Source organism: Poecilia formosa, unplaced genomic scaffold (assembly GCF_000485575.1).
Source record: "Poecilia formosa unplaced genomic scaffold, Poecilia_formosa-5.1.2 Scaffold106, whole genome shotgun sequence".
Taxonomy (NCBI): domain Eukaryota; kingdom Metazoa; phylum Chordata; class Actinopteri; order Cyprinodontiformes; family Poeciliidae; genus Poecilia; species Poecilia formosa.
Window position 1 is genome coordinate 1,435,377 of NW_006800045.1, and position 25,362 is coordinate 1,460,738.

The 25,362-nt window shown below is 37.8% G+C and overlaps 1 protein-coding gene across 4 annotated transcripts in view; it reads right to left on the bottom strand.

Annotated features, from left to right (window-relative positions):
• Positions 1 to 4,983: 4,983 nt before the first annotated feature.
• Positions 4,984 to 25,362, bottom strand: part of LOC103143276 (receptor-type tyrosine-protein phosphatase T-like) — a 221,905-nt gene continuing 201,526 nt past the window's right edge. The window contains exons 16-18 of one of the 4 annotated variants that reach the window (XM_016675114.1): positions 23,591 to 23,638; positions 13,023 to 13,158; positions 4,984 to 5,164 (exon numbers count right to left, since the gene is read on the bottom strand). In XM_016675114.1, the coding sequence (XP_016530600.1) occupies positions 4,999 to 5,164; positions 13,023 to 13,158; positions 23,591 to 23,638 (350 nt within the window). In that variant the 3' untranslated portion in view covers positions 4,984 to 4,998. Of the gene's footprint in view, positions 5,165 to 13,022; positions 13,159 to 23,590; positions 23,648 to 25,362 lie in introns of all 4 variants that reach the window. The other 3 variants (XM_016675115.1, XM_016675113.1, XM_016675116.1) reach the window with 3 other exon arrangements.

Below are 25,362 nucleotides of genomic sequence, written 5' to 3' on the forward strand. Positions count from 1 at the left end.
CAGACTGCAGTTCATCTTTTCTTATATATATGGATGACTTCTGTTGCAAACAAATTTCCACACTGATAGGATGCAGTTTATCATAGGCTTATATGAATACTACCAGCTGAAAAACATGCTAATACAAACATCAGGTGCAGATTGCAGATGTTTTTCACCTGTAATATTAAGGCTACATGAATATGTCAAGAATGTACTGGAAAAATATGAAGAAAACTTTAATGACTAAGCTGAATGTGAAATATTTTGCCTACTAGATAAGAATACGATTTCAGTACAAATAGCTATGCTCCAAGATTGGCAGATATAACATCATGTCATGTGAAGAGTCGATAATCCAACGTTGATTCTTCTTCTTCTTCTTTCAATCGGCTTTTTAAGAACTGGCCACAGGTTCTCCATCGGGTTCAGATGTGGGGAGTTTCCTAATTCCTCCGGTCATCTGATTTATGAGCCAGTTTTGTTATCACATTAGCCTTGTGACATGGTGCTGCATTATGCTGGAAAACCCACAGATCAGCAAATTGCTCCGGGTTGTTGGAATATGTAGCTCTTTTGATCCTATCTGGATTCTTGGCTCTGGTCTCGGATGAAACCCCAATCCCGCTGATAAGAAATAAATCCACACACGGATGGCACCAACTGGATCTCATCATATCTCTCACCATTTTTTCTCCAGAAAAAATGTTTTCTAGATGTTTCTGTGGGGGAACATCAATTTGTACGAGTTCTGTAGATTTTCAATCTTTCCTAAAATGTGTTTTTAGACAGAAAATATTTTTCTGCTGTGTGTTGTGATGCCTTCAAACCTTTCTGCTTCCAATATTGAGGAAGTTCTGCTCTGGTGAAAATGCAAGTCTATATGGTTTCATTATAATGTTAATTATTTCCATGTTCTAGACATATTTACTGCAAATTAATTTGTCCTGAAGTTATGGATCCAGAAAAAATAGGTGATAAAACATTACGNATTAAAATTCATGTAATTAGTAAATCAAAGTTAAATAAAAGTCCCAGTCTAAGTGAAAATTAAACATAAAAATGAATATGCATTTTTGTTGTGTACGTCCTTTCACCAGTTCTGACTTCTGATAGAGTCAAGATAAAAACTCAAATGAGCTTTTTCTACTTTGTTACGTTGGAAAAATGATCAAACTCACACCAACTGTCAAGAACTTTGAACTGCCTTGTTGCTGAAAATGTACCATGAAAATATAATTGCCTTGTCTTGGTGAAGGAGGATTTGGGTTTGTTTTAGTCTGCAGACCTCAGAGCCTTTCATTTAATTGACCATCAGGTCGTCTGTTTGCCAAAGTACAAATATGAAGCTCTCTTTCTGCTGCTTGATCTAAACTTGTTCATAAACAGGAATCTGGCCCAGTCAAAGTCCACACATCAAGCTGAAAACGTGAAAATGTGTTAAAACTTTAATGAACTCACACTAATGTGGTAAAGGACAGCAGAATTAAAATGTTTCCTAAATTTTACAGAGTGGTACATTTAGACCGAAACCAAAGAAGCAGTTAGAAACATGTTTTTTCTGATGTCTATGTTTCTGTCTCTAATTTTTAAAAAGTGCAGCTCAGTATGCAGGAGTGAAGCTGAAGTAAGGAGGTGTATGTAAATTTAAATGTAAAGTAGGATTATATTAGAGAAAGACAAATCCACAGCGGTAACTGCTTGCTCAGAGTGGATTGTCTCAGAGCCCAGAACAGTGTGGGTGGAAATATTTAAGAATCCTCCCTTTCATTTGGAAAGATATTACCACATATCCCCCTGCTTAATCATCCATCTATGTTTTATTTGTTAGAGCCAAACACAATTTCTAACCTACAAACTTTCACTAATTATTTAACCTCTTTTTTCGCCTAATACTGGAGGCGGTTGGCTGGCGTCAGTGTTTCAGAGTAAACATGATTGTTTACTCTGATCTACAATTCAATTACACCAACCTGCTCCCACAACAGCCGGCACCATGCTGTGCAAAACTTTATCGTTTCTCTGCCTAATGTTCTGCCATAAAACTTGTGATGGTGGATGACACATGCACCAACAACACCGCAGGATGGTGCTGTTATTTTTACAAGACATCAAAGTAAATTACTAAAAAATGATTGCACATAAAATCTGGTGCACAAAAAACAATATCAGTAGAAACTGTCTGTATGAAGTATTACTATGAAGGGGAATGTTTACTATTAGATGGCCTAGATCTCTACTAAATGATGAAAGCCAAATGTCACATGAAGCCATTTTAAAGCTAAATGTACAGCTAAATATTTCCAGCACTCATTTCAAAAGATGCACTTTTTAGCAATGAAGGAAAACAAAGAACATGTGCTGGTGCATAAATGAGGACTTGTGTAACGGCATGCATTAAAGCTCTCAGAGGAATAGAGAAGCCTGCGTTTTAAGCCGTGTAATGGTGCTGAGCAGAGCTTAAACTCCTTGTGGCTTCCCAGCCCTCAAACAGCCAAGAGAAAATTACACACGTGTCACTCAGACTAATATATTATTAGGTGTTTCATGTTTCACACTCTCGTCTGTAAGTGTTGCTTAGGACAGCACATTCTCTGAGTCTTTTCAACAGAATGGGGATTTGTAACCGCAGCAATTAATGTTTGAATGTGAACTGTGACAGCACAACATTAATGCCAAAAGTTGTAGGAGGAAAACGGCACGTCTGCTGCCCCGAGCTGGAAGGTGAGTAGTGTTTAACGAGGATATCGGTTTCTTCAAATACTTTGTCTCTTAATCTGTTAGGATATTAAGTTTTCTCTGGTTTTTTTAAAGGTTTGTAGGGAGAATCCAGGAGTAAGTATCTGCACCAGGTGAAGCAACCTGGATGTGAAGAATCAGGATTCTCATTAAAAATAAGCAGCTAAAGCAAACTGCTGCTTTCATACTTGGCACTTTTGCATGAGTCAGTTTGTCTGTATTTATCTTCAGCAGCCACATTTCTAAATGTTCTCACGGCCTTAAATTAGTTATGCTCCACAGTTTATGTCAAAGGCCAAAAACGGACAAAACCATTTCGCGTTTTGTGCTTTTCTCCAGGGTGGAGTGAGAATACACTGAGGCTCTGTCCAAAGTGTTTGATTATTCATTATACACACTATCTGACGGCTAAATCATTCGACAGTCAGGTTAAAAAACTGTAATGTTTTCTCCTCCTTATAAACCGTTGGAAATGCATTCCTTGGTATTACGTCATCTACAGAGGCTGCACATTGCAGGAAAATGTAAAAATTAGGATTCATCGATGATTGTTTGGATTTTAGTTTTTCTTTCAGAATCGTTGAAGCTNTTAATTTGTCCTGAAGTTATGGATCCAGAAAAAATAGGTGATAAAACATTACGACGCAAAGCGTTCAGCAACACAGGTAACCTCTGCTAACACCAGAAAATCATTTTACAGCTCATAAGAGTCTGATCTCTGTACAGCTAAGCTCAAATTAAATAAGCACATTTTAGGCAAAAACTGAGAAAAATAATGTTTGAAGTTATTAAGTTAAGCTTTTTGTCATGAATTGGCAAGGTTGTAAGTTTGGAAAGCGCAACTAAGACTTTTGACCACGATTTAGTAGCTTCCAGCAAGCATTTCTGGATCACATACTAAACGGTCTATTTAAAGTAAACTCTTTCTATGCTTATATAAATGTAGTTGTACAAATCAGACAGCATTGACAGGCAACAATAGATACCACTACAAACTGAAAACTCAACACTCAGACCTACAAGAAGGATTTTTGCATACTTCCGCTTTTGCTATAAAGTGAAACTTTAAAAAATTATTTTTTTTAAACCAGCAGATATTAAAATTTAGATGTTTAGAATTTCAAAGAAAATCTTAAAATGCAACTTAAATTTCATTGCATCACTTTGTTGGTTGAATGACATGTTAGGTAAAATCTGAAATTAATTTTAATGCCAACAATTATGGTGGAAATTGGGTTCAATGTTCACCCACATTTGGAAGTTGGAAAATGGTTGAAAAAAAGTTCCGAGTGCTCATGAAGCATTTTGAATAATAACATTTTAGAGAAAAATTATGTCTTAACTAGAAATAAAAGGGCAGAATGAGAAAGGTGGGCCTTTCTCATGTGCATCTTTGTGGCCAGCCCTCAGCTACTTTAAAAGTGCTATAAGTGCACGATCAAGCATTTATCTCAGCAAGCTGCAGAGTGCATTATTCAGCCATGTGTCACATCCAGAATGGGGGTCAAGCCCAGCTCAGCAGTGCTAGTGAGCATCAGTGGTAATGTGCCCAATTTATCTAGGAAAAAAATACAAACTCAGCAAAAAAGCCCTGAAGACCTGAACTGAGTGTTTTTGTCATATTAACTCAGAGACTAACTTCATTAAACTTCATTAAACACTGAAGTAAACAAAAAAAACTGTTTAATGATGTACTTACTGTAGCTGCCCCATTGATGATTGTTATTTTAATCTTAAACCTGAGAAAAAAGCAGCTGGATATGATTGCATTATTTTTTTAACGCTGGTTGTTGATTTAATTGCTGAGCCTCTAACTTTTAATCTAAGCATCACTGAAAAAGAAGTTTCTAAAGTTTGGAGCTTTTCATTTGTTCTCCGATTGCTAAGAGGAGGCAAACCCTCAGTCATGAATAATTAAAGGCCCAAGATTATGTATTCTGGTGAAAGTATTTGAAAAACGGGACTATGATCAACTGAAGAGACTTTTCAGAATAAAACAACATTCTAAGCTCTTCATTCAGGCTTTAAGAAGCAAAACATCANCTATGTAATGAGTGAGGAAACATGTGAAACAACTTAAGCAGACGCAGATATTACAGCAGAATATCAACCGTAAGAACAAACCTTAACCAACATGGTGAATAAATATAAATATAAACTTCTAGTAAAGATCTAAATCAAGTTATCTGTTTTTAAATTTACCCTGCTTTCATCATACCTGAAATTATTTTGGATTTATAGGTAAAATACTGACTACTCATGATTACTCTCTACAACTCTTTATGGCAAAAACATGTGAGAAAGTAGGAACGGCGATAAATTAGGAAAATGAAAAATGTCAGCAAAGCAGCAGTGAGAGTCACAGTGAGCAACGGAGTGGATGTGTTCATGTCTAAAAGTAAACATACAATACCCCACGCTCAGAGTTCTCCATGTGTGAATCTCTCTATTGGAGCAAGGGCAAGGCAGGTACAGGACGGAACAGGAAGGGTGGAGCCAAAGACAGGAAACAGGAAGATAGAGAGAAACAAAAGGGAGTGAGACTCCAGTCAGAGATGTGGTGTTAAAAACACATCTATTTCATCTACATGTTTTCATTGCTTCCATTCCCTCACATTTTTATTCTGTTTCTCTTGACAGTGAGAGAAAAAAACAAAATCAAACTTCACTAAGACTCTGACAGAATGTTTTCCACTCTAATTATAATTTCCTGCAGAGCTTCAGTAGGATTTTTGAACTCATACACACGATTGTCTTGAGGTTCTGGCAGTGATCTGAATACTGAAAAACCCATTTATTTTACTTCACCTCTTTGGAGAAGTTGCACATGGAATCAAATATAAACATGGCTCAGCACTGAAAACAATAAACTGATTTAATCTGATTTTTATCTAGTAATGTTGGCGTGAAAGGATCAGCCCTTCCCCACGCAGAGCAGACTTTCTGTCTGTATAAATTCTGAAAGTGTGGACATTTAATAGATCTTCAGCAAAAACGCTGTTATGTGATACATAAAGATTAGAGGATTCATCTGGGTGGCAGGTTTCAAAGTTGAATTATTACAGGTTGATATCCCAGAGCTTCATGAACAATTTATAAAATGGGTCAAAATAAACACCTACGGAAAAAATCTGCAGCCAGATAAAATCTCTCCAATCCCTGAGCTGTCGTGTGAAGAGGAAACGTGAACATGAAGCCAGATTGTTGAGGGAGAAATCTCATTCGCCTCTTTTGTCTCCAACTTTCAACACGTCTGTCACAGCTACTGGAGGTCGAAGCTTCTGTCTCAATGTTTAAAAATTCATCGTTAGCAGAACAAACAGATTATTAAACTAGTGGAACTAGTTTCAAAAAGCAAAGTTTTATCATTTTAGACCCACTTCAAACAGCCTCCATGATTGTTCATATTTCACACAATTAACTGAATAGCATAAATGTGTATTATTTATAATTGCCTCAGTAGGGTACAATGTCAGAATGTGGATCGTACAGCATTTCTGATGTGATGGACAGAGCAGGAAGAGAGGACAGAGACATGGAAGCTGGAATGCACAAAACGATGGATGCAACAAAGCAACATGCATCCATGTAAAATCATAAATCAGATTTTATGTTTTGATGTTTGAGTTGGTTCAAAGTGATTAGAGGAATGAAGAGGGAGCAACTAATTACAAATACCAAAGCAACACCTTAGCCAAAACAATGGTAGCAAACATATATAAATATTGTTCATGTATCCTTTTTATTTAGTTTGAAGTTTATACTTTGTTTGCTGTGAGCATTTAAAAACCAAATCTTTATTCGTTCACACAGTCGTGATCAATAAAGTCGACTGATTCTAACTAGTTGCATAAAACCAAATACTTTCTGTATCTGTTTGTTTTCCACATTTCAGGATTTTAAACACCAGTTAGTTTTTTCTTGGTTTTTGTTTTTTATGTTAAACTCTTACCTGCTGCAGACATCTCATCAACTTCTCCTACCATTAATTTAATTAATTAAATACCATTAATTTTGGCTTTCACTTCATGCCAAACAAACTGATGATAGTAAACAGTCTCTCCAGCTACTGGGGAAAATAAAACAAATCTGTATCTCTAAATTAAAAACATGGATTTGTTTCTGACCACCTCTTTCCTGAACACATCATTACTTAAACTAATAATTAGCAGAGATGTATTCCAGTCCACACAGTTTAAGTTATTCACCTTGCATGAAATTATATCGCAATAACAAAACAGCAGCATTACTTTAAGCAGTTTGGTTATAAAACTGAAATTATGGATATTTCCCTGAAAACTGTTCCCTCCACTATCTGAGCAGGACATGTCCAACATGTAGCTGTCCACCCAAACCGGCGTCCAGGAGAAGAAAAGAATTAATTGAAGAAGCTGCCAAGAGGCGCATGGTAACTCTGGAGGAGCTGCACAGAATCACCGCTCTGGTGGGAGAATCGTTTGACGGAACAATTATCAGTTCCTGCCAAACCAGAAATGTGAAGTTAAAGGAAAAGTTGCCAGAATAAATGCAAAGTTGATACCAAGTCATAGGAAGGATCCCATTTATAAGTGGAAACAAACCGTACAGGCAATGGCGTTCTGCGCAGTGAGCAACTATTTTTGTCAACATGCAAAACAGTGTGTGCTGTGGAGAACGAACATGCTGGAGACATAAAACATTTCTTTATTCATGCTGGGATAACATGTTCCTATCTCTGATATTTGCAGCTACAAAATAGAGATGAACTTCTGGGATTATTGAATGTGTGATAATAGATCAATAGTCAGTATTTTACCTGCAATGGAAAAACAGATCAAAGCTCGAGTGTTATTAACTCTGAGTTAAATAATAAATAAGCATGCCACTAGATTCTAATTTACAATACAAAATATTTTTTCTTTCACTTTAATATGATGCTCCACTTTGAATTTGTTTGCCATATAAAACCAAACATAAGGTAGATGGGACTTTGTGGTTGTTACACGGTAAAACAACAAAATGTTTGAGGTATAAATACTTTGAAGGTGTTGTATGTGTACATAATTTAGTTTTTCTCTGAGTTGTGTAAATCTTTTCCAAAGTGTTTATGTGCCTGCAGTCAGATTTCTGCAGGAACGTTTGTTCCTGCAGCCTGAAGCAGTCGAAGGCACCGCATAGCCAGAGGTAACACTTGGATTGTTTACTTCCTGGTTTGTGTACCGTCCTCACGTTTTCCCTTGAACTTCATGATTTGGAACATAAACTTGTGTGTTTATGTTCCAAATCAAATCAAAGTTAATTTTCTATTGCAGGGTGACGGCGCATTTAAGGTATGTGGAAACTTTAGATCAACATTTTAAATATATATACACAGGTAAAGTTAAAATCCCCCCAAAAACTGCAGATTTTCTCATTAAGTTGCAGTTCCAGATATGTCACCTTCCCTCAGTTTCTCAGCTGCTGTTCAGGCATTGTACACTAAAACACGCCCTTGTTTAGGGAATAGCAGAAACATTAATTATTCATCAATTCTGCTTTCAACATTTCAATAAAAAGTGTATATTGTGGTTGTGGTAGTTTGAGCCCTGAGGCTGTAGAAACACCAGATCCCCATTAAGACTTCAGCTGTGTCCACCGATGTTGAATTTTACATTAAATTATCAGCTACATGCCCTCCAGCTTTGTTCAAATCCCCTCTGAAACACATGTAACAATTTCTTAAAAGAATGATCGGACAATTGGACATGCTCCCTTCCTGAAAAGTTTTGTCGCAGAATAATTTATGGGAAGTAAAAAGTGTGTAAAACACTTTCCATTTAAAAAAGAACCTTGTCTTTCCCACAGGGACAACTGGCTAAAGCGTACAGGTTTAAAATATAAATGACCAGAGAAAATGGTCTCTGACATTGTAAACGTTCTTCTGTCAGAGAGCATTTCCATCTTCATTTATCTCTTCTCCTTATAAATATCCTCACAAACTCGTTGTCTTATCTCTTTTTAACCCTACATAAAGTTGGAGCTTCACTTTCATGCTTCCTGCCTGCAACTTTCTTTAAAGTTGTTTTATTACCTCAGTACCTTCCACCACTCCTGTGTTGATCCAACCAGTGTCTGACTCTAATCCCACCTCAGAGTATGGTTTGATTTAAATCACATCATCTGGACAGCCTGTCGGCTGCATCCTTTTGAGTACAGCTGTGTTGGGCTTCTAATTGGCTTTTTAATGCACACCATGCCCTGTTAGCCTGGTTAGCATTTATTAGCATATTAACTTGAACCCTGGGTTGAGAAGAGCGGATTTACTATCAGTTTTTATATTTTTCAAGCCTTATACATTTTTTCTTCTCTTTCATCTTCACTCTGAAGTCTCAACGTATCACCCATCTCTGTACGTCTTCTCGTTTCTTTCTGACTTTGATGGCAGTTTATCCTCTGAGTGTTTGAGATGTTCTCCATCAGCCAGAGTTTGGCTCTGATGACCACTGCTAACTGACCCCATGTCCATGTTCTCTTATAATAATGTGTTCAGCCTGGGATCCTTTTTCTTCTGGTCTAATACATCTTCCAAAATGTTCTGCTTTCCTTCCATTTGTCCTGCACATTATCCGACTGCATATATTATCTAAAATGCACATTTAGTTTTACCTTTACTCACTGTTTTGACCAGCAGGTTTAAGTTAGGACTGTTAATCGATTAATAAAATAAACTAATTAATAGCAAATCCGTTCAAATTAGTATCGATCGCTCTTGAAGGAAACGTAACAAAGATGATTGCATCACTTATGTTGCAAATATAACAATATTGGCAATAAAAGTGAAAGTTGTTGACTTATTGCTTATTGTCTGTTTTTACTCAAACACTGTTTAAAAGTGCTAAAATTGATTTTGCATGTAAAAAAATGCACAATATAACTTAATTAAAAGCCTGATAAACATTCATTTTTTGGTTAAGAACATTGAAAAACTGCAACAATTAGTGTAAACTCCAACTTCCAACATTTCTGCTTTGTTTTGAAGCAGATCTGTTCCTCCTCCTGGATCACAACAATGTTTGCAGGTCGACATGTTTTAGCTACCAACGACCGACGGTCTGTGTTTTAGCTGTTCGTTCCCTCGGCAGTGGCCCACCTCCCGCTCCAAACTGTTGGGAAGTGTCTGTCGCAGACCCTCCTCCCGGTTGTTTCGCCTTCAGCTGATATGTAAATGACGAGCTGCTTCAGTGGTAATTAAATTCACCTTTGCTACGAACGCAAATTACTTTGATTTTGTCCAAAGCACCATCTGGTGAAAGCTTAAAGCAAAATGGGTAATTTAATAGCGTGTCTGTTTTAATCCACTGCTAGTTTTACTGAACAAACAGAAGTGAGGTATGGCAACAATGAGGGAACACTTTTCAAATTAATCACTGCATTAATTTATTTTATAACTTCAAAGCAGAAAAAAAATTAAAAAGTAACAAGCTAAAGAAATGAACCGCTTCTGAGTCATCCCGACCAAAAACAACCAATCAGAGCCAGGAGGAAGGCCTTAGCACTGTCAATCAATCTCATGTACTTGCTGCTAAATGTGCTAATGGCGGAGAAACAACGTACCGTTACAGGGAAACTGTTTATCCGCCATTGGGAGTGGCTATGCTAACTAACCTGAGGATTCGTGACAGGCTGTGCTAGCTGCAGAGAGAAGGAGAGAGGGACGAGCAGCACCACACACAGGGGTGACTGGCAGCGCTAAGACCCTCCTCCTGGCTCTGATTAGTTGTTTCTAGTTAGCACTGGGAGCACTAGGAGAAAGAAGAGGAGCTTAAATTTTTCAAAGATTATCTGTCTCATACCACACTGTCACAGCATAGTGACTGTTTCAACATATATGTAAAAAAATATATATGTATGTATATATGTGTACATAACAGAAACACACTGCAGCTTAACTCATCACACAATGTTCAAAAGAACAGAAATGCCAGAAAAAAAAAGAAATGACAGACAACAACCTCCTTTCCTTCACATAAACACTGAAAATGTGTCGCCTTGTCTGTCAAAGACGGGCTTCAGATGAGCAGGAAGTTTATAGAGCAAACTAACAACTGTTGAAACCCCGATTCTTTTAAAAACATCTGTGGAAGCATTGGGTGACCAAGAGGCAGCCAAGAAAGGATTTACAATTTCTGTAGGTTGAAATTCCTGCTGAGATGTGTGCAAACCTCAAGACCAGACAAGAAGCATCACATCACGTCTTCGATAACAAGGATTCACCCACACTATGAACTTTTTACTTATTCACTGACAAATATCTGAAAACTAGACGGTTAGTCTGTACATCCAAGGCCATTAGCAGCCCAGCTAAGACCAATATGAAGAAACATTTCCACCAACCAACAATAAAATCTGATGCATCAGTTAATCTCTTCATCCGACCGTCTTCATGTCCTACCGCAGGTTTACCAAAGTTCTGCTTGGACCCAGAATGTCTCATCGTGTGCTATGAGAGACGTTTGTGGAGCAAAAAATGTAAATAAACTGGATTTAAATTAAACAGAATTTAAATTCTATTTATTCTACAAAATAAATCTAATTTAGAAGATTTTGCCAATATATTGATGAAGATGTTATATTTAACTCCATGCTTGTTTGGAAATGCTTAAAACACAAGATTTGCATTTCTGTGCTGATTTTGCATCAAGTAGTTTTAAATGTGAAGGACAAATGGCATATTAAGCAATAATTGGTGAGTTATGAAATATTTAGTGTCATATTGTTCTGTCAAGTGAGATAATCTCCAGAAACCACGACAATAATGTCAAACATCAAACAGAAATGGGTCCAAGTAAAACAAACTGCAGAATGAGGAAAAGGGGATGAAGGGATGCAGAAAAGAGAAAGAGAGAATGTAAAGGGAAGGAAGAAGGTGATGGAGGCCAGCAGGTCTGCATGACCACCAAGACTCAGCCAGGATTTTTTGATCATTGGAAATTGGATTATATTGGTTACATTTACCCCTTTTATATTTTTTCTAAGTTTGACTGGAAATCAGAGAAGTGACTACGTTTCCATTTTTACATTTTCGCTTTGCCTGACAAGAAAACAGTTTTTAAGCTTTTAAAGTTTCCACAATCCCTTTTCATAAAAATGAGCCCCAAATTAAAAACAAACTTTTACCACTCTTTTTTTTAAGAATAAACACATTTACTTTTCAACATTGATGACTCTTTATTTAATAACTGGTACTAATGAGGACACTTCCAGATTTATAATGTCTCTCCCTAACTGTAATAATACTTTTTGTGATGCTTTTTAACATTATTATGCCTGAAAGGCATCAAGATTGTTGGTAGGCTTTGATGTTCAATCTCTCAGTTGAAACGTCTGATCAGTCTAAATAAATCTACTTTTTGTTTTCTTTTTTGTCATGACTTGTTTAAAAAGGAAGAATTAAAAATGGCAACCTCAAACTGTTTTATCTTGAGCCAATGTTACATTTCAGTCTTTAACAAAGTCTCTCAAGGAATATTTGACAGGACCTTCAAATCCTGATCATGATGCATCAAACAGAGGCTACCAACGATCTGATAATCAAAGTTAAAGAGTTTTTGAAATCTTACACAAGCAGCTTTAGGTCCCTTGCACATAGGAAGCTGTGGCTGTTTCAAACATGTTTCTTATCTAAGATCTCATCCACATGAAGATGATTTTAGTTGTTATCCAGAAATATGTTTTGTGGTTTAGGAAGTGCATCCACACAGATTCTGTATCTTTTAGACCAGAATCGTTTTTGAAACCAGGTTCCAAACGTTGGTTTCATGTTTCCATAAGGCCGTGCCAGCCACATGTTTTTTTAAATGATGAGGTCGCAGCTCCATCTCGTTCTCTATCCTCCATCTGCCTCGCTCTCACACAAACCCAACATGGTGCCGTTCGGCGGGGTTACCAGATCCTGCAGTCTATATGCATATTTTTTATGGCACCACATCATTTAAATTTAATGAACTTGCACCAGGATTTCTGTTTTACAATCCCACTTGATTGACCAAGTTCTACCGATTAAATGAATAAACTGTGCCCAATTGTGAGGAAACCTGTCCAATCTGGCAACACAGCACTGAATCCTTAATGTGCCTGGAAAGACCTTAAATCAAACCTGGATTATTCAAGCTGTGGTCTGAAAAACAACCTGCTGTGATCTCCTTAAAAGCAGCACTGGGTTTGGCTGGGTTATTTATTCCTTCTTATTTTTTCTTTTACAGACAGACTCTGAAAACCAACCACTTCCTGTGTGCACAAGTCCTGCAGCTGCTGCTCCTCACATGCCGTTTGGTTTCAGTGCATACCTGCGCTTGAAGGTCAGGATGGCTCCGAGGAGGATGATGATGATCATGAGACTCCCTGCGATCATGCCAGCCATTTTCACCGTGCTGTCCACCTGCTTCTCCGGCTCCATGGCATCTGAATCCTGGGTGGATGCACCTGAGTGTCCACACACACGCACACACACACACACACACGCACACACGCACGCACACACGCACACACGCGCACACACACACACACAAAACGTCTTATCAGTAGGCAGAATCCAGCAAATACAGTCTCAAACAAACAAACATACTTTTACATACAAAAACAACAGACAGTCCATGCTGCATTAATTTACACAAAGGATCAAGTTCATGCACAGACATACAGCATACATTAGTCAGCTACAAGGGAAGGCAACATGATTAGTCCCAAAGTGAGGAGATGAACATTCCTTCAAAACAGAGTTAAATAAGAGCAATGAAAGTTATGCAGGAGGATAAAATATGAAAGAGAGACAATATACAGCAGACCCCCTCCTAAATCAGCAAAATCTTCCCTATTTGCAGATTATCTTTTATTTATTCATTTATTTTTGTGGAGGACATCTAAAATGTGCAGCTTGGGAAACTGAAATACTCAGGTGTTGTGCTACTTGACTTGGCTGCTGCTTACAAAGCAACCAATCCATTTTCCTCTGTGTGCTGAGCTGTAAATATGTAGATGTTAGCTTCTACAGAAGAGCCAAGATGGTTTCCACAATGCAAATTAAGATTAAACTATCAAAATAAAGAGCTGTGCTTCGTAACCCTGGTGATAACTGATGGTCCACTCAGTATCTGAGAAGGAGGACAATTTTATTTAAATAAGAAAACTAAAAACAATAAGGATATTTAGTTTTCCTTTTTTCTTTTCAAAATAGTTAATCTTTTAACCAAATAAAGAAAAAACAGAAATGTAAGTTGGTTGGGTGACCAAGACATTTAGGAGTGCAAAGAACATGATAAAAGTAAAAACAAACCAAAAAATGTGGGTAAACATAAGATATGTTGGCTCCAACTTTACTTATAGTACAAAACTAAATAAATGAATAAAGAAAGAAAATATAGCAGACAGCATATGGGGTATGAGATCAGAAATATCCGTATTAATGCAGAAAGTTTACAACGTGCCAAAAAGAAACGAAGGGTAAATAATCAGAAAGGCGGGAAGGAGCTCCAAAGAAAATGTACAAAAATTATTTCATTTCCTTCTGCTGCTGAGTTTTTTAGTCATTCAGTGTAAATTGATGAACAATAGCCCTAAATTGGTGTGAAAATAAAACCTGTTTTGAGGGAAAGTTTGCAATTTCTTTGTAGCTTCCAATAATGTGGAAAAAGTTAAAGTGGTTGTGCAGAAGGTCTCTGTCTCTCCACTCGGTACGATGAACAAACGATGGATACTGCAAGGCAGAACAATTATGGTTTATTTGGAAAGTATAAATAGATATATTATTCCTTCTTAAAATATTTTCTTTGTATTTCAGATTTTTATTTTGAAGCACCTCCAACACAACAAATCCTCCACTGAATAAAATCCAGATAAATGTAGAGGCCAGCTGAACACCTGAAGATGGATTTTTAAGTGGCTGATGCTTCTGGGAAGGCCACTTCCAGGGGTCTACTTTGTTAGCACAGAGTTGAAGTAGCACAACAACATTCAGAACGTCACAATCAGCCGAGGCTCTCGAGGCAAACATTCCCCGAAGCAACACACTGAACCAAGTTAAATTAAACTAAATATTTCAGAATATAAAACAATCCACAAAGACAGATAGAAAACTGTAAATGCAAAACACAAGTTGGATGATCAAACAGTCCTAAATATCAATGCATATTATTGTGGCCACAGAAAACAGATTTTTCTGGACAGATCAACACCAACATGTATTTAGAGAGACGCTCCTGAAATGTGAACAGAACATCTGACAGGACAGACTAAAGGATTAAATGCTCTGAAAGGCAACGTCTAACTCCACATGTCCTCTTAGCTGTCAGAAAGGTCTTCCTCTGTTGGAAATTTTAGGATTGTATTTTACAAAGATTGACACTGGACAGGCCAGAAAGTGACAAGGAGAAAACAAAAAGTTGAGAGGAACAAAGTTGAAAAGCAGAACAACTATAAATCAAGATTTTATAGGCCTCTTATTTAAAAGCCTGTGATTGTGCACATGAATGCTCCCGCTCACACCGAGCAGACTCTTGTTATAACCTTGATAGACAAAGACAGGCGATTAATGGAGTAATACTGCTGTGTGGGAGTTCAGTTAATCCCTTGTCTCTCTCATCTTCACCCCCTCTGCAATAACACAAGGTTGGCAGCAGAATACACCGAACTAGCGGCTTAAGCACCTAACCTTGGCACACTTGGTAATAGCTGCTGCAGTCCTCAATGGCTGCACTGATGAGATGTTCTTATGAAATCCCTGAACGCCCTCAATGACGGACCATTCACAGACGGCCTCTCCATCCTTACACGCGTTTGAAAAAATATGCACACAAGACAAATACTTCTGTCACTCTCAATCCCACGCTTCAATGCTGAAAAAGAAATGCCACTTTACCCTGAATGTTTTTAAAAGGGATCACAGAGACATTTCAATCGAGGGCTTGATGCATTTCTCAAAGAGCGAATAGTGTTTATTGCTACTTGGAACAAACAATGGTTCTGCTAATCATCAGTTGGCTCAATGAAACTGGGGAGATTTATCTTTTAACTTTAATATAGTTCAGATCTGAAATATAAATACACGATAAAAATGTAGAGATATTCGACTTCAGAGTGAAATTTCAAGGTTGAACCTAAAATGCACAATGACCACTGATGATGCTTCGGGGAAGATAACTTCCCTGAAGCACATTAAGGTGAACTTACTGGGATCTTCTCTAAATTTTGGAATGCACGTGTACAGATGTGCATTCAATACAAAACATGTTCAATACGTTTATTGCTCAAAATCATTCTTAGATGATAAGATGTTAGTCTGCTCAGTTTTGTTGAGCTCCCTTCAGAACCAGCTGTTTTAGGGCGCTGTCACTTTAAATCAAATAAGCTGTTGCTGGCCACACCCACCAACTCAACGTTTACATTATATAACTGCACATTTTTGAAAAGCACAAGTGGAACCTCCTGCACAACCAACAAGAATAAGGCAAGTAGCTTCTGGATGGTAAGTTGACCACAAAACACTCGGCTTTTCCAGGGTCATGACCAACTTATGTGATTTTAGTTTTGTTTCTTAAACGGTGGAAACACCAAAATTCCCAAATTGTGTTTTTTTGACATTGGTGGAATATTGACAAAGTTTTGCACACATTTGCAATGGAAATGTAGCAACTGTTGTTACCAGATAAATGCACATTAAGACATTCTCAATGTGCATTTTAAATCCCATGTCTAACAGTAGGCACAAGGATAAATATGTTTTAGATTATGGTGGGACATAATAAAGCAACAACTAATTCTCAGATGCTCTATAAACTGCAGTTTTACTTCAGTTTTGCTCTTGCAACTTCTTCAAATCTGTCAACCCCTTCATAATTGAATAATCTGATTTATTGCTTTGCGATTTTAAATTTGTCCTAAATAAGAATATTCCACTGATTTAGCACACAAAGACAGTCAATTTTACAATTCAGAACAATCTGCTTCTTTTCATGTGCTGTAAGAGTACATCCTTTACATTTAGCCTCCAAAAGTCAAACAATGTGGACATCTCACACCTAAAGTTTGCATTTTGTCTGCTTTAATTCCAACCAGCTTCAGAGAAGCAGCAGGGATAAAAATGTGAATCTTTCTGTTTTCCACTCATGCCCACTTCATGCTGCCCTCTCTGTAATCAGAGACCAGAAGTTCCTAGTTGTCCATCAAGCACATTACGGTTACACGAGAGCCTTGGGCGATCATGCAGGAGACGAGCGCTCACATTTCCATGTCAGCCTGTGCCCCAGTAATCACCTCACAGGTGTATTAAAGCTCAATTTCCCCCCTGAGTGATCCACATTATGTATCAGCTGGCACGTTTCACTGTGACCCCCCATTTGTTCACACTTCACAGCCTCACGTGCTGATTGGGTTCAACAGTTCATGATGCAACAGCAGAGGACCCCATCTGGCACCAGGTTCAGCTCCATTTGACATTGCAATTGACCAGGTTGGGAGCCGTTCAGCCAATCAGGTGAACTCAGACGGCGCTCTGACCAGGACAGGAGAGATGTGAGGTAATACAAGCATGTCCATTACAAAGAGGTGAGACCTGAGTTGAAGCAAAATACCACGGCTAAATGGGATTGATTCACAGCTGGTGGAGGAGCAATATGGAGGCTGGGGGAGCCTCATTTATAGCTGTATTGTTATAATGAGCCAACAGGTGGCATATGACACTTAATGGATAAATCTTCCTTTCTTACCACGGGTGGCTTTAAACGGAGTCCATAAAAGGAACTGTCGTACCATTTATACACAATACACATTTTGATTTTGTGTCAGTATTCCTTCCTAAAAGAATATTTTACACAAGGAGACAAGAAATGATTGTGAATTACTCTTTCACTTTATACAACTCTATAAATATATATATAGCCTATATGAAATATATGAAGTAGTTATATTATCTTGCTCTTCTGCTTCCACTATTGTGATCTTTAGTATTTTGGGTAATGTGCCAAAATAGTGGGAAAGTCTGTCCAGCTGGCTAAATGTAGCATTAGCATGAAAAATTCAAGTTCATAACACTATTAGCAAACAATTATTGCACTCCAAACAGTCCTTTGCAACATGAGCATTGTACACACTGATATTGTAATGACCAGTAGTGGGCGTACTTGTGCTAATGCACTAACAGCAGAGCTAACTTTTCATTTAGCGCTATAGCATTCTTGCTAATTTTGAAAATGTTTATTGCATTTAGCCTTCCGTAAATATTTTTTCTCTGGATAAAATCTAAAGCGCTAGTTTACGAGGCTGCTGTTTAAACTTCTGGTTAAATAAATCTGTGTTGATGCTTATGTTGTTTATGTTTATTAGAGTTAGCAATACTCAGCAACTATAAAACTGAAAATGCTTCCACTAAGTACTGTGTTGGTGTAGCACTTTAGTGTTAGCAGAACTAATTATTAGCATTAGCCCAGGTAAACATTTGGTTAGCGGTGCCCACCACTGTCGGTGGTGATATGTTAGCGATATATTGTGTTGCCCTAGTGTAGGCTGTGTACTTTAGCTGTCTTCTCATTAGAAACACCAAAGCCATGAAGAGGAGTCCTTTATATATAAATGTATTCATTTATGATCAGTTTTTGTTTCTTAAATCTTGGAAAGTGACATATTTCCAATTACTTCATTATTTGATAGATATCCAGCTCTTCAGTGAAGGCTTTTCCCACAAGGTTTAGGACTATTTCTGATCAATTGTAAAATTTCCAGTTTGAGATTTCCACTTTAAAAGGTGACCAATAAACATGGCCAATGCTGTCTTCTTATTTCTACTATTTATTTATAAACTGTTTTTCTTGTAATTACTGCAAGATCCACAGAGAAGAGGTGAGACTCTTAATGCCTGAAAGAGTCTTGAAACTGTTTCTCCTGGAGGGGAGATGAAATGTGGAAGTGAGAGGTTTAATGCTCCGGCTGTCTCTGTGGACCCCAGACTTCACAGCCGCTTGGCCTTCCCAGAGACCGTCTGCTCACACCGGGGGAATACTGCACACATGAATGACCAACCTACTGCAGGAAAATGGGAACTGGTTCACAAATAATACACTAATGGAGTTTTAAGTGAATCTGCAATGGTTTACAGAACTGGACAGAAGATCGTTTGTTTCTGCGTTTTCATCTTAGCTTGTTGAACACAAACAGAGCATCCGAAAAGTTTTCACAATGCTTCACTTATATCTGTTCCCTTAATCTTCACACAATTACCCCATATTGAAAATGTGTAAATTTTTTTTATTGCAACTTAATGTGAAAATTTGCTATGTTTACAGTTTTTATCAGTAAAATATTTCAAATTTTTCTCCCACATAAATATTCTTAAAAACAATGACACTATGCGGTTTGATGGATATTTTATTCCTGGACACTAATAATGCAAAATATAAATTAATATCTCCATTTGATAACACTGGCTGCCTAGTTTAGAGTAATCCTGTGAAACATCTCCGGCCTGTGAACATTTGTCCAATATCGTTTCAACTTATACATCTCTTTTCTTGCTGTTTTTTTTCATCCCGTTTTTATTTCGCTCACTTTGTGAGCACAATAAAATTACTAGGGAGGAATTAGGGGTAAAGACAGAGATATTAAAAACATAATCTGATCCAAATAGAGAGAAGATTGATTCTCCCAGCTAGCGATGCTCTGCAGCACCACAGGACAGCATATTAAAATGGGAGTTTTCTTGCTGTGTGTGATTTTGTGCATGCCTGTGTGTGTGTGTGTGTGTGCGTGTGCCTGTGTGTGTGTGTGTGTGTGCCTGTGTGTGCGTGTGTGTGTGTTTCTGTCGAACGATGAGACCATCTTATAAGTTTTAGTGAAATTACGGGGTAAAATTAAAGTTTATTTTAAGAATTTGTGCAGTTTTGTGTGAAGACAGAGTCATTTCTTTTACCTGACTGTAAGCTATAAGTTGTAGATGTGAGCTTTTTCTTCTTGCTGTGTTTGAGTGACCTGGATGAGTCTGATTTGAATGTTTAGTTTGGGGCTTAGTTGCTGTGGGTGGATTAGTGTTAGTATAGTTGAGCATGTTTAACAAGATTATTCATCTGAAATAAACCACACTGCTCTGTCTGATCTATAATCTGCACTTCCTGTGTTTATATGACCAAACAACTATTGACCACCAGAGCTACACATGGCCTGCTAGCTTTAGCCTGTCTGTACATCCTAAAGGGAGAGTACTCTATCCTGGTGTCTAGTAAAAGCATAAAATACACAACATTATCCACCTGAATCTGTTTGAAGGCCCTGTTCACATGGAGCTGGTTTTCAGTGAAATCTTAACATTTTTTGCAATGCAGCTGCTTGTTTACACGTCTGCAGTGATCGGACACAGAACCCTTTTGTAACCCGATCTCAAAGCTAAATGTTTCGGGAACACACCTGTCCAAGGTGTGAATTAGGACAGGTATGAAACCCCACATGCAGGACTGATTCTACTCCAGGACTGATTCTACTCATGCACATGAACAGTAAAAAACGGCAGACAGAGCTGTACTGTGTGCTGCTTAACCTGTCCAGTTTAACGTGTCTTCTGATAATGAGTAAATATATTTTTAGAAGGACGTTAAGGGTCAAAGCACATCAACGGCATGCTAAAATCACTGCTCCACATGGTGCCCAGACATTGTTGGTCTGGGCTAAATAAATAGTAACACTTTGATGTCAAAATGTGGAATTTTCTCCTAAGAAAACCTGAAAATATCAGCAGTTTCCACATTGCGGTCCTGTGTAAATAAAGTCGCATTACTTTTGGATTAGGGCTACACTGTGATGCAGTTGGTAGCAACCGTCCAGAAGTCAGGATATTACTGCAAAAACCCCAAACATGAGGCTGTATTTATGCTAAACCAATGTAATAATAATGAATAAAGAGAGAATTCTCAAAGTTGGTGTTTCTTTACATATTCTTACAGTACTTTGAGAGGACATTTGTAGTACTTCTAAGAGGACATTGAATGTCCTGCTCTGGTCCAAACGTTTAAAGACATTTTTCACTTTTCATTGCGCTTCTATTTTCACAGTCTTGTATTTTTCTATTTACAGATGGTGCACAGGATTTCACAATCAAGTTTTTGAGATTCACGGGACGCTTGTGAAGTCGAGCAGATGGGTGATTCACCCATCTGTCTGGTGGAATAATGCAATACATTTGTTTGAACATAAAAATAGGAAAAAACAATAATTCATGGCGGGAGTCGATCTGTGCTGGCGTCTTTTCTCTTATTTTGAACTTTGATGTCGGTTTCTTCCAGTCTGTCTTTGTTGTTGAAGCTGTTTCTCATTCCATCTCTTTTTCCCTTAAGAATTTAGTGAGTGTGTCTTTCTTGTTTGCCTTTCTCTTAATCTATTTTATGTGTCAACACTAAACTCGGTTGAATGTTGCTTGCTGACTGTGCAGCTACTTAAAAAGCACTTCATCCTTTGTTTGTTGGTAGTGTGCCCTTAAAATGTCATATCCTCCCCAGATATTCACCTACAAACATCTTCTCCCCTTTTCAGAGTCTGACTCAATCTGCTGCAAATTTAGAGGGCAACCTGACTTACTAGGGAGGAAGCAGGAAGCACACTGTGATTACTTATGAAAAAAGAGTGATGAGAATAAGGTGTACCGTGAGTCAACCAAACAAATCAGACATCAGTCAAAATTGCAGGTTTAAACTGCAGTCGCATCTGCGGGTCGACCTTAAACAAATGCTGGTGGCAAGCAACCTGTTGCATCAGTATTGCAGAGCAGCGGAGTCAGTTACAACATGGCTCTGTACAGAACCAATTAGAGCCGACCTCGGGTCTAATGGTAACAGCAATTGAAGCTGACACAAAACACCAACGTGTTTATAAGAAGTGGGTTTGATGCGTCAAAAGGTCATACAATCACCATCGACGTAGAAATCCTATTCCTCATTCAGCATGCCGATGCTGGAGCGCTGAAGCACTCTATCGGCTTTTCTTTTTATCTTTTCATTTCAGTCAGTTTTTAGTTTGCTTCTCCTCCCAGAGTGTTGAAAGCAACCATATGGAAAATATATCAAAACAAATGGCTGTCAGAAACGATGTGCCATGGCTTGTCCTTGCAATACTTCACACTCTGTTGATGAAATTTGCATAACACTTTATGCAGACATTCCTATAGAGTATAATGGGCTTGGTTCACTTTGGCGCTGCAGAGATCAGCCGTAGCTTACAGCACTAAGCACAGCTGAAATATACCACTGAGTTTTAAAACTAACTGACATGTTTTAAAAATCAGATTCAGCTTTAATGGTGGAAACCGATCACACTATAAGCATTTCATGTTAGTATCAATGATTGATTAATATTCTTGTCTAATGTGTAAAAGAACCCAGTGGCATGGCAGTTTTCACTCCACACCATTATTGTCTACTTTTAAGCAGATCTGAGGCACAGCAGCCAAACCTGAAGCTGCTGCTGTGAAAGTTACTCAGCAAGTTGTTGCTAGGCAACCAAAGAGGGACCGAGCTTAGCCGAAGCCTTTCCAGTGCCTACATCTCCCAGAATGCTGTGCTGCAGTGGATCAGGGAAATTATAGAATATTCTATCAGACGTATTATCTTTTGATCTTATTGCTCATGTGTCAATCATGATCTATAATGTTATTGATTTATCGTCCAGTCACATTTTAAGGCTTTTTGAATGTTTTTCCATAGAATATTTACCTTAAAGTGCGGAGATGCGATATACTACCTACCACACTTGGCATTTAGGTTTAAGCTGGTTTTATGCCCATCGTTTTATTCACCAACTGATGCTCTAAAAAAACAATGACAATTCTGACATTTTCTTCAATCAATGAAAGCACCAGAGTGAGAAAAGTGAACTAAACCCAGGAGAAAAGGATGTTTGGTCACCACAGGATTTAACAATAAAGCTAAATATGAAGCTAATGCAGCAGCAGCATTTAACAAAGTTCAATAACAGAATTTTAATTAACATTACTAACCATTCAAATGTCTGTTGGTAAAATGTTGAGTTGCCTGTGATGTCAGTGGAGTCCAGCAGGCTTTTAGACATCCTGACGTTCAGTTAAATGTTTCTTTCAAAGGACATCATGCATCCAACACTAAACACCAGTTTTAATCCAACGTTTACACAATCATCTAGCACTTTCATTTTCCACAGATTTTTAATGTCTAGACTTGACATGCAGCAGGAAAAACAGGTATTTAGCATTCATAAAGAGTCAGGGAAAAGGTCTAAGAGTAAAACGAAAGCAGGAAACTAACAATGAGCTGAATGGCACCGTGAAAGAAAGGTTTTCATTTTTATGCAAATGAGAGCTGCCATCATCCCCTGCTGTTTCATCAAGTATTCAGTTGGCGTTAGTTGGATTCGGACACAAAATACAGGCAAATAGGCTGTGGATGGTTGTTTAAATTGTGCACTTAGGTGATATGAAATTACAGAGTTTAATCTTTTATGGAGGTGATCTTTGGTGTTTGCTCACTTTCAAATGAAACATTTTTTATTAGATGAAACAAATACCAACACTTCTGTGACTCCATAGCAATCAGTAGACTGTCATCTGTGTAGCATAGCTTCACTGGAGTATGTGGGCTTACATGCAAGACAGAACTGAGGTTCAACCACAGCCAGCAACATCCGAAGCAGAGCAGACATGCAAACGGATGCAGTAAGATGAAGATGAGGAGGAATAACAACCAAGGAGCCCCAAAAAATGGAAAACCAAGACAAATCAGGAAACAGAGGGATAAAGTGGAGGAGGTGTAGGGCAGGAAACAACCAAAATGAATTATCGTTTTGTGTCGTGTTTATGGTTGTGCTGTGACATAACATAGGGAAGAAGATATTCTGCCTATAGAGAAATAATCACCTTCGCTTGGGATGACTAGAATGTACGGCGTTGTTATTTGTCCCCTACCTATTACCACTAAGGCCAAGGGCCGCACGTCCCCGCCGGAAAGCATGAGAGAGAGGGAAGAGAGAAAAACAAACAACAACAAAAAAAGGAAAAGAAAGAAGAAAAAAGTCTAAGAAAAAAGATATATGGTTTTATTTATCAGTTTCATTAGATCTCCCTGCTTTGATCTGTCTAAGGAGAGAAACTGCAGCGGTGAGAGATGGCACTAGCACAATGAAATCAATAGCATTTAGCTGGGATATGACTGGTCTGTTTGCCAAGAAGAAAAACTGTCAATGAGCAATCTTATTACCAGGAGGCGGCCTGACAGATGTGTCGAATATGCCTATTTAGTAAAGAGCTGACAGCGAATGCAGATGTGGTGTTAGGAGTTAACATCGCAGTCAGTCAGCCTGGACTGACGGGTTAATAGAAACAAAGGGACGAGAAAATGGAGGAAAGAAAGATGGTAAAAAAAAAAAAAAAAAACTTTGTGGCAACTTAGAGAAAAAAAAATCTGATTTCTGCTGGTAAACAGTTTTCACCTCTAAGGAGGAGATAATCTGATCCAATTCAAATCAAAGATTGTTTGAACAATATTTATTGTACAGGAGGTAAAACCAGGAAAGTGGCCCAACGTTGAAACCACTGCAAAAACACTAAATCTTACCAAGTCATTAGTTTCTAATATCTGAGTTCACGCCAAATAAGAGGCAACTAACTTACAAGATATATTAGTTTGTTTTTAGTCAGTAACTCATGGATATTAATAAAAAGTACCAGTTACACAGACAGAATATTTCACTTATAACATGGGAACAATATATATGTCAAATTATCTGCCAGTGGAAGTAGTACTTTTTTAATCAATATTAATTTATTGACTTAAAACACAGGTCTTGTGAAAAAGGTACTTCTAAGTTAGCTAACTTGTCCTAAGATATTTGCACCAGAAACTAAACCCAAATGCTTGTTTTTTGCAGTGCAGTGGTTACATAACAACTGTCCTAAACAGCAGGTCCCATCAAAAGCTGAATTTTGGATCCATGAGGCGTATTTTGTGTCTTCAGTCACTGCTGAGCTCTGGTGCAGCTCCTTGTACATCACAATGTTTGTTTCCCTCAATCAAATCTGTTCAAATCAGACTGTAAATTTTAAGCACTTAATTCTTTTACTTAATTCTCAGTTCAAATAAAAATTAAACAGTCATGTTTCTTAGATATTTCTTCCTTATGAAGCTAAAACACCTCAGTTTCTTCAGGTGAATTTGCCAAACCTGCTGTCAGAAAACGTCTGTATCCATAAAAACTTTGTTTTTCTCTCAAATGCATTTTACAAATGCAAAAGAAAGATTAAAATTCAGACTCTCTATGGGCTGATGAGGGGGAAGTAAAACTCTGAGTCATGTCATCTCTTAGTCAGGCTGGAGAGGAAAACAGGACAGCTGTTCAGAGACAGTTTCCCTACATGCTAAATATTAAGCACACACATTTATGTGCCTCTTTTACTGATGCATATTAATTTCATATCAGATTATGGATCAGTCCTCTTCTAAAGCAAGGTCAGATTTCTAACATTAAACAAGGATCTGATGCAGACAGATGCTGAAGATTTCTTCAAGGTTTTTAGTTCCCATTTAAGTAAATGTCTGCAAATAAGTAGCAGGATAAACTACAGATGCAGCAGCATCTGGAGAAAATCAATCAAAAACTAACCGACAGGATGAGGTTTACAGTTTGTTTAGA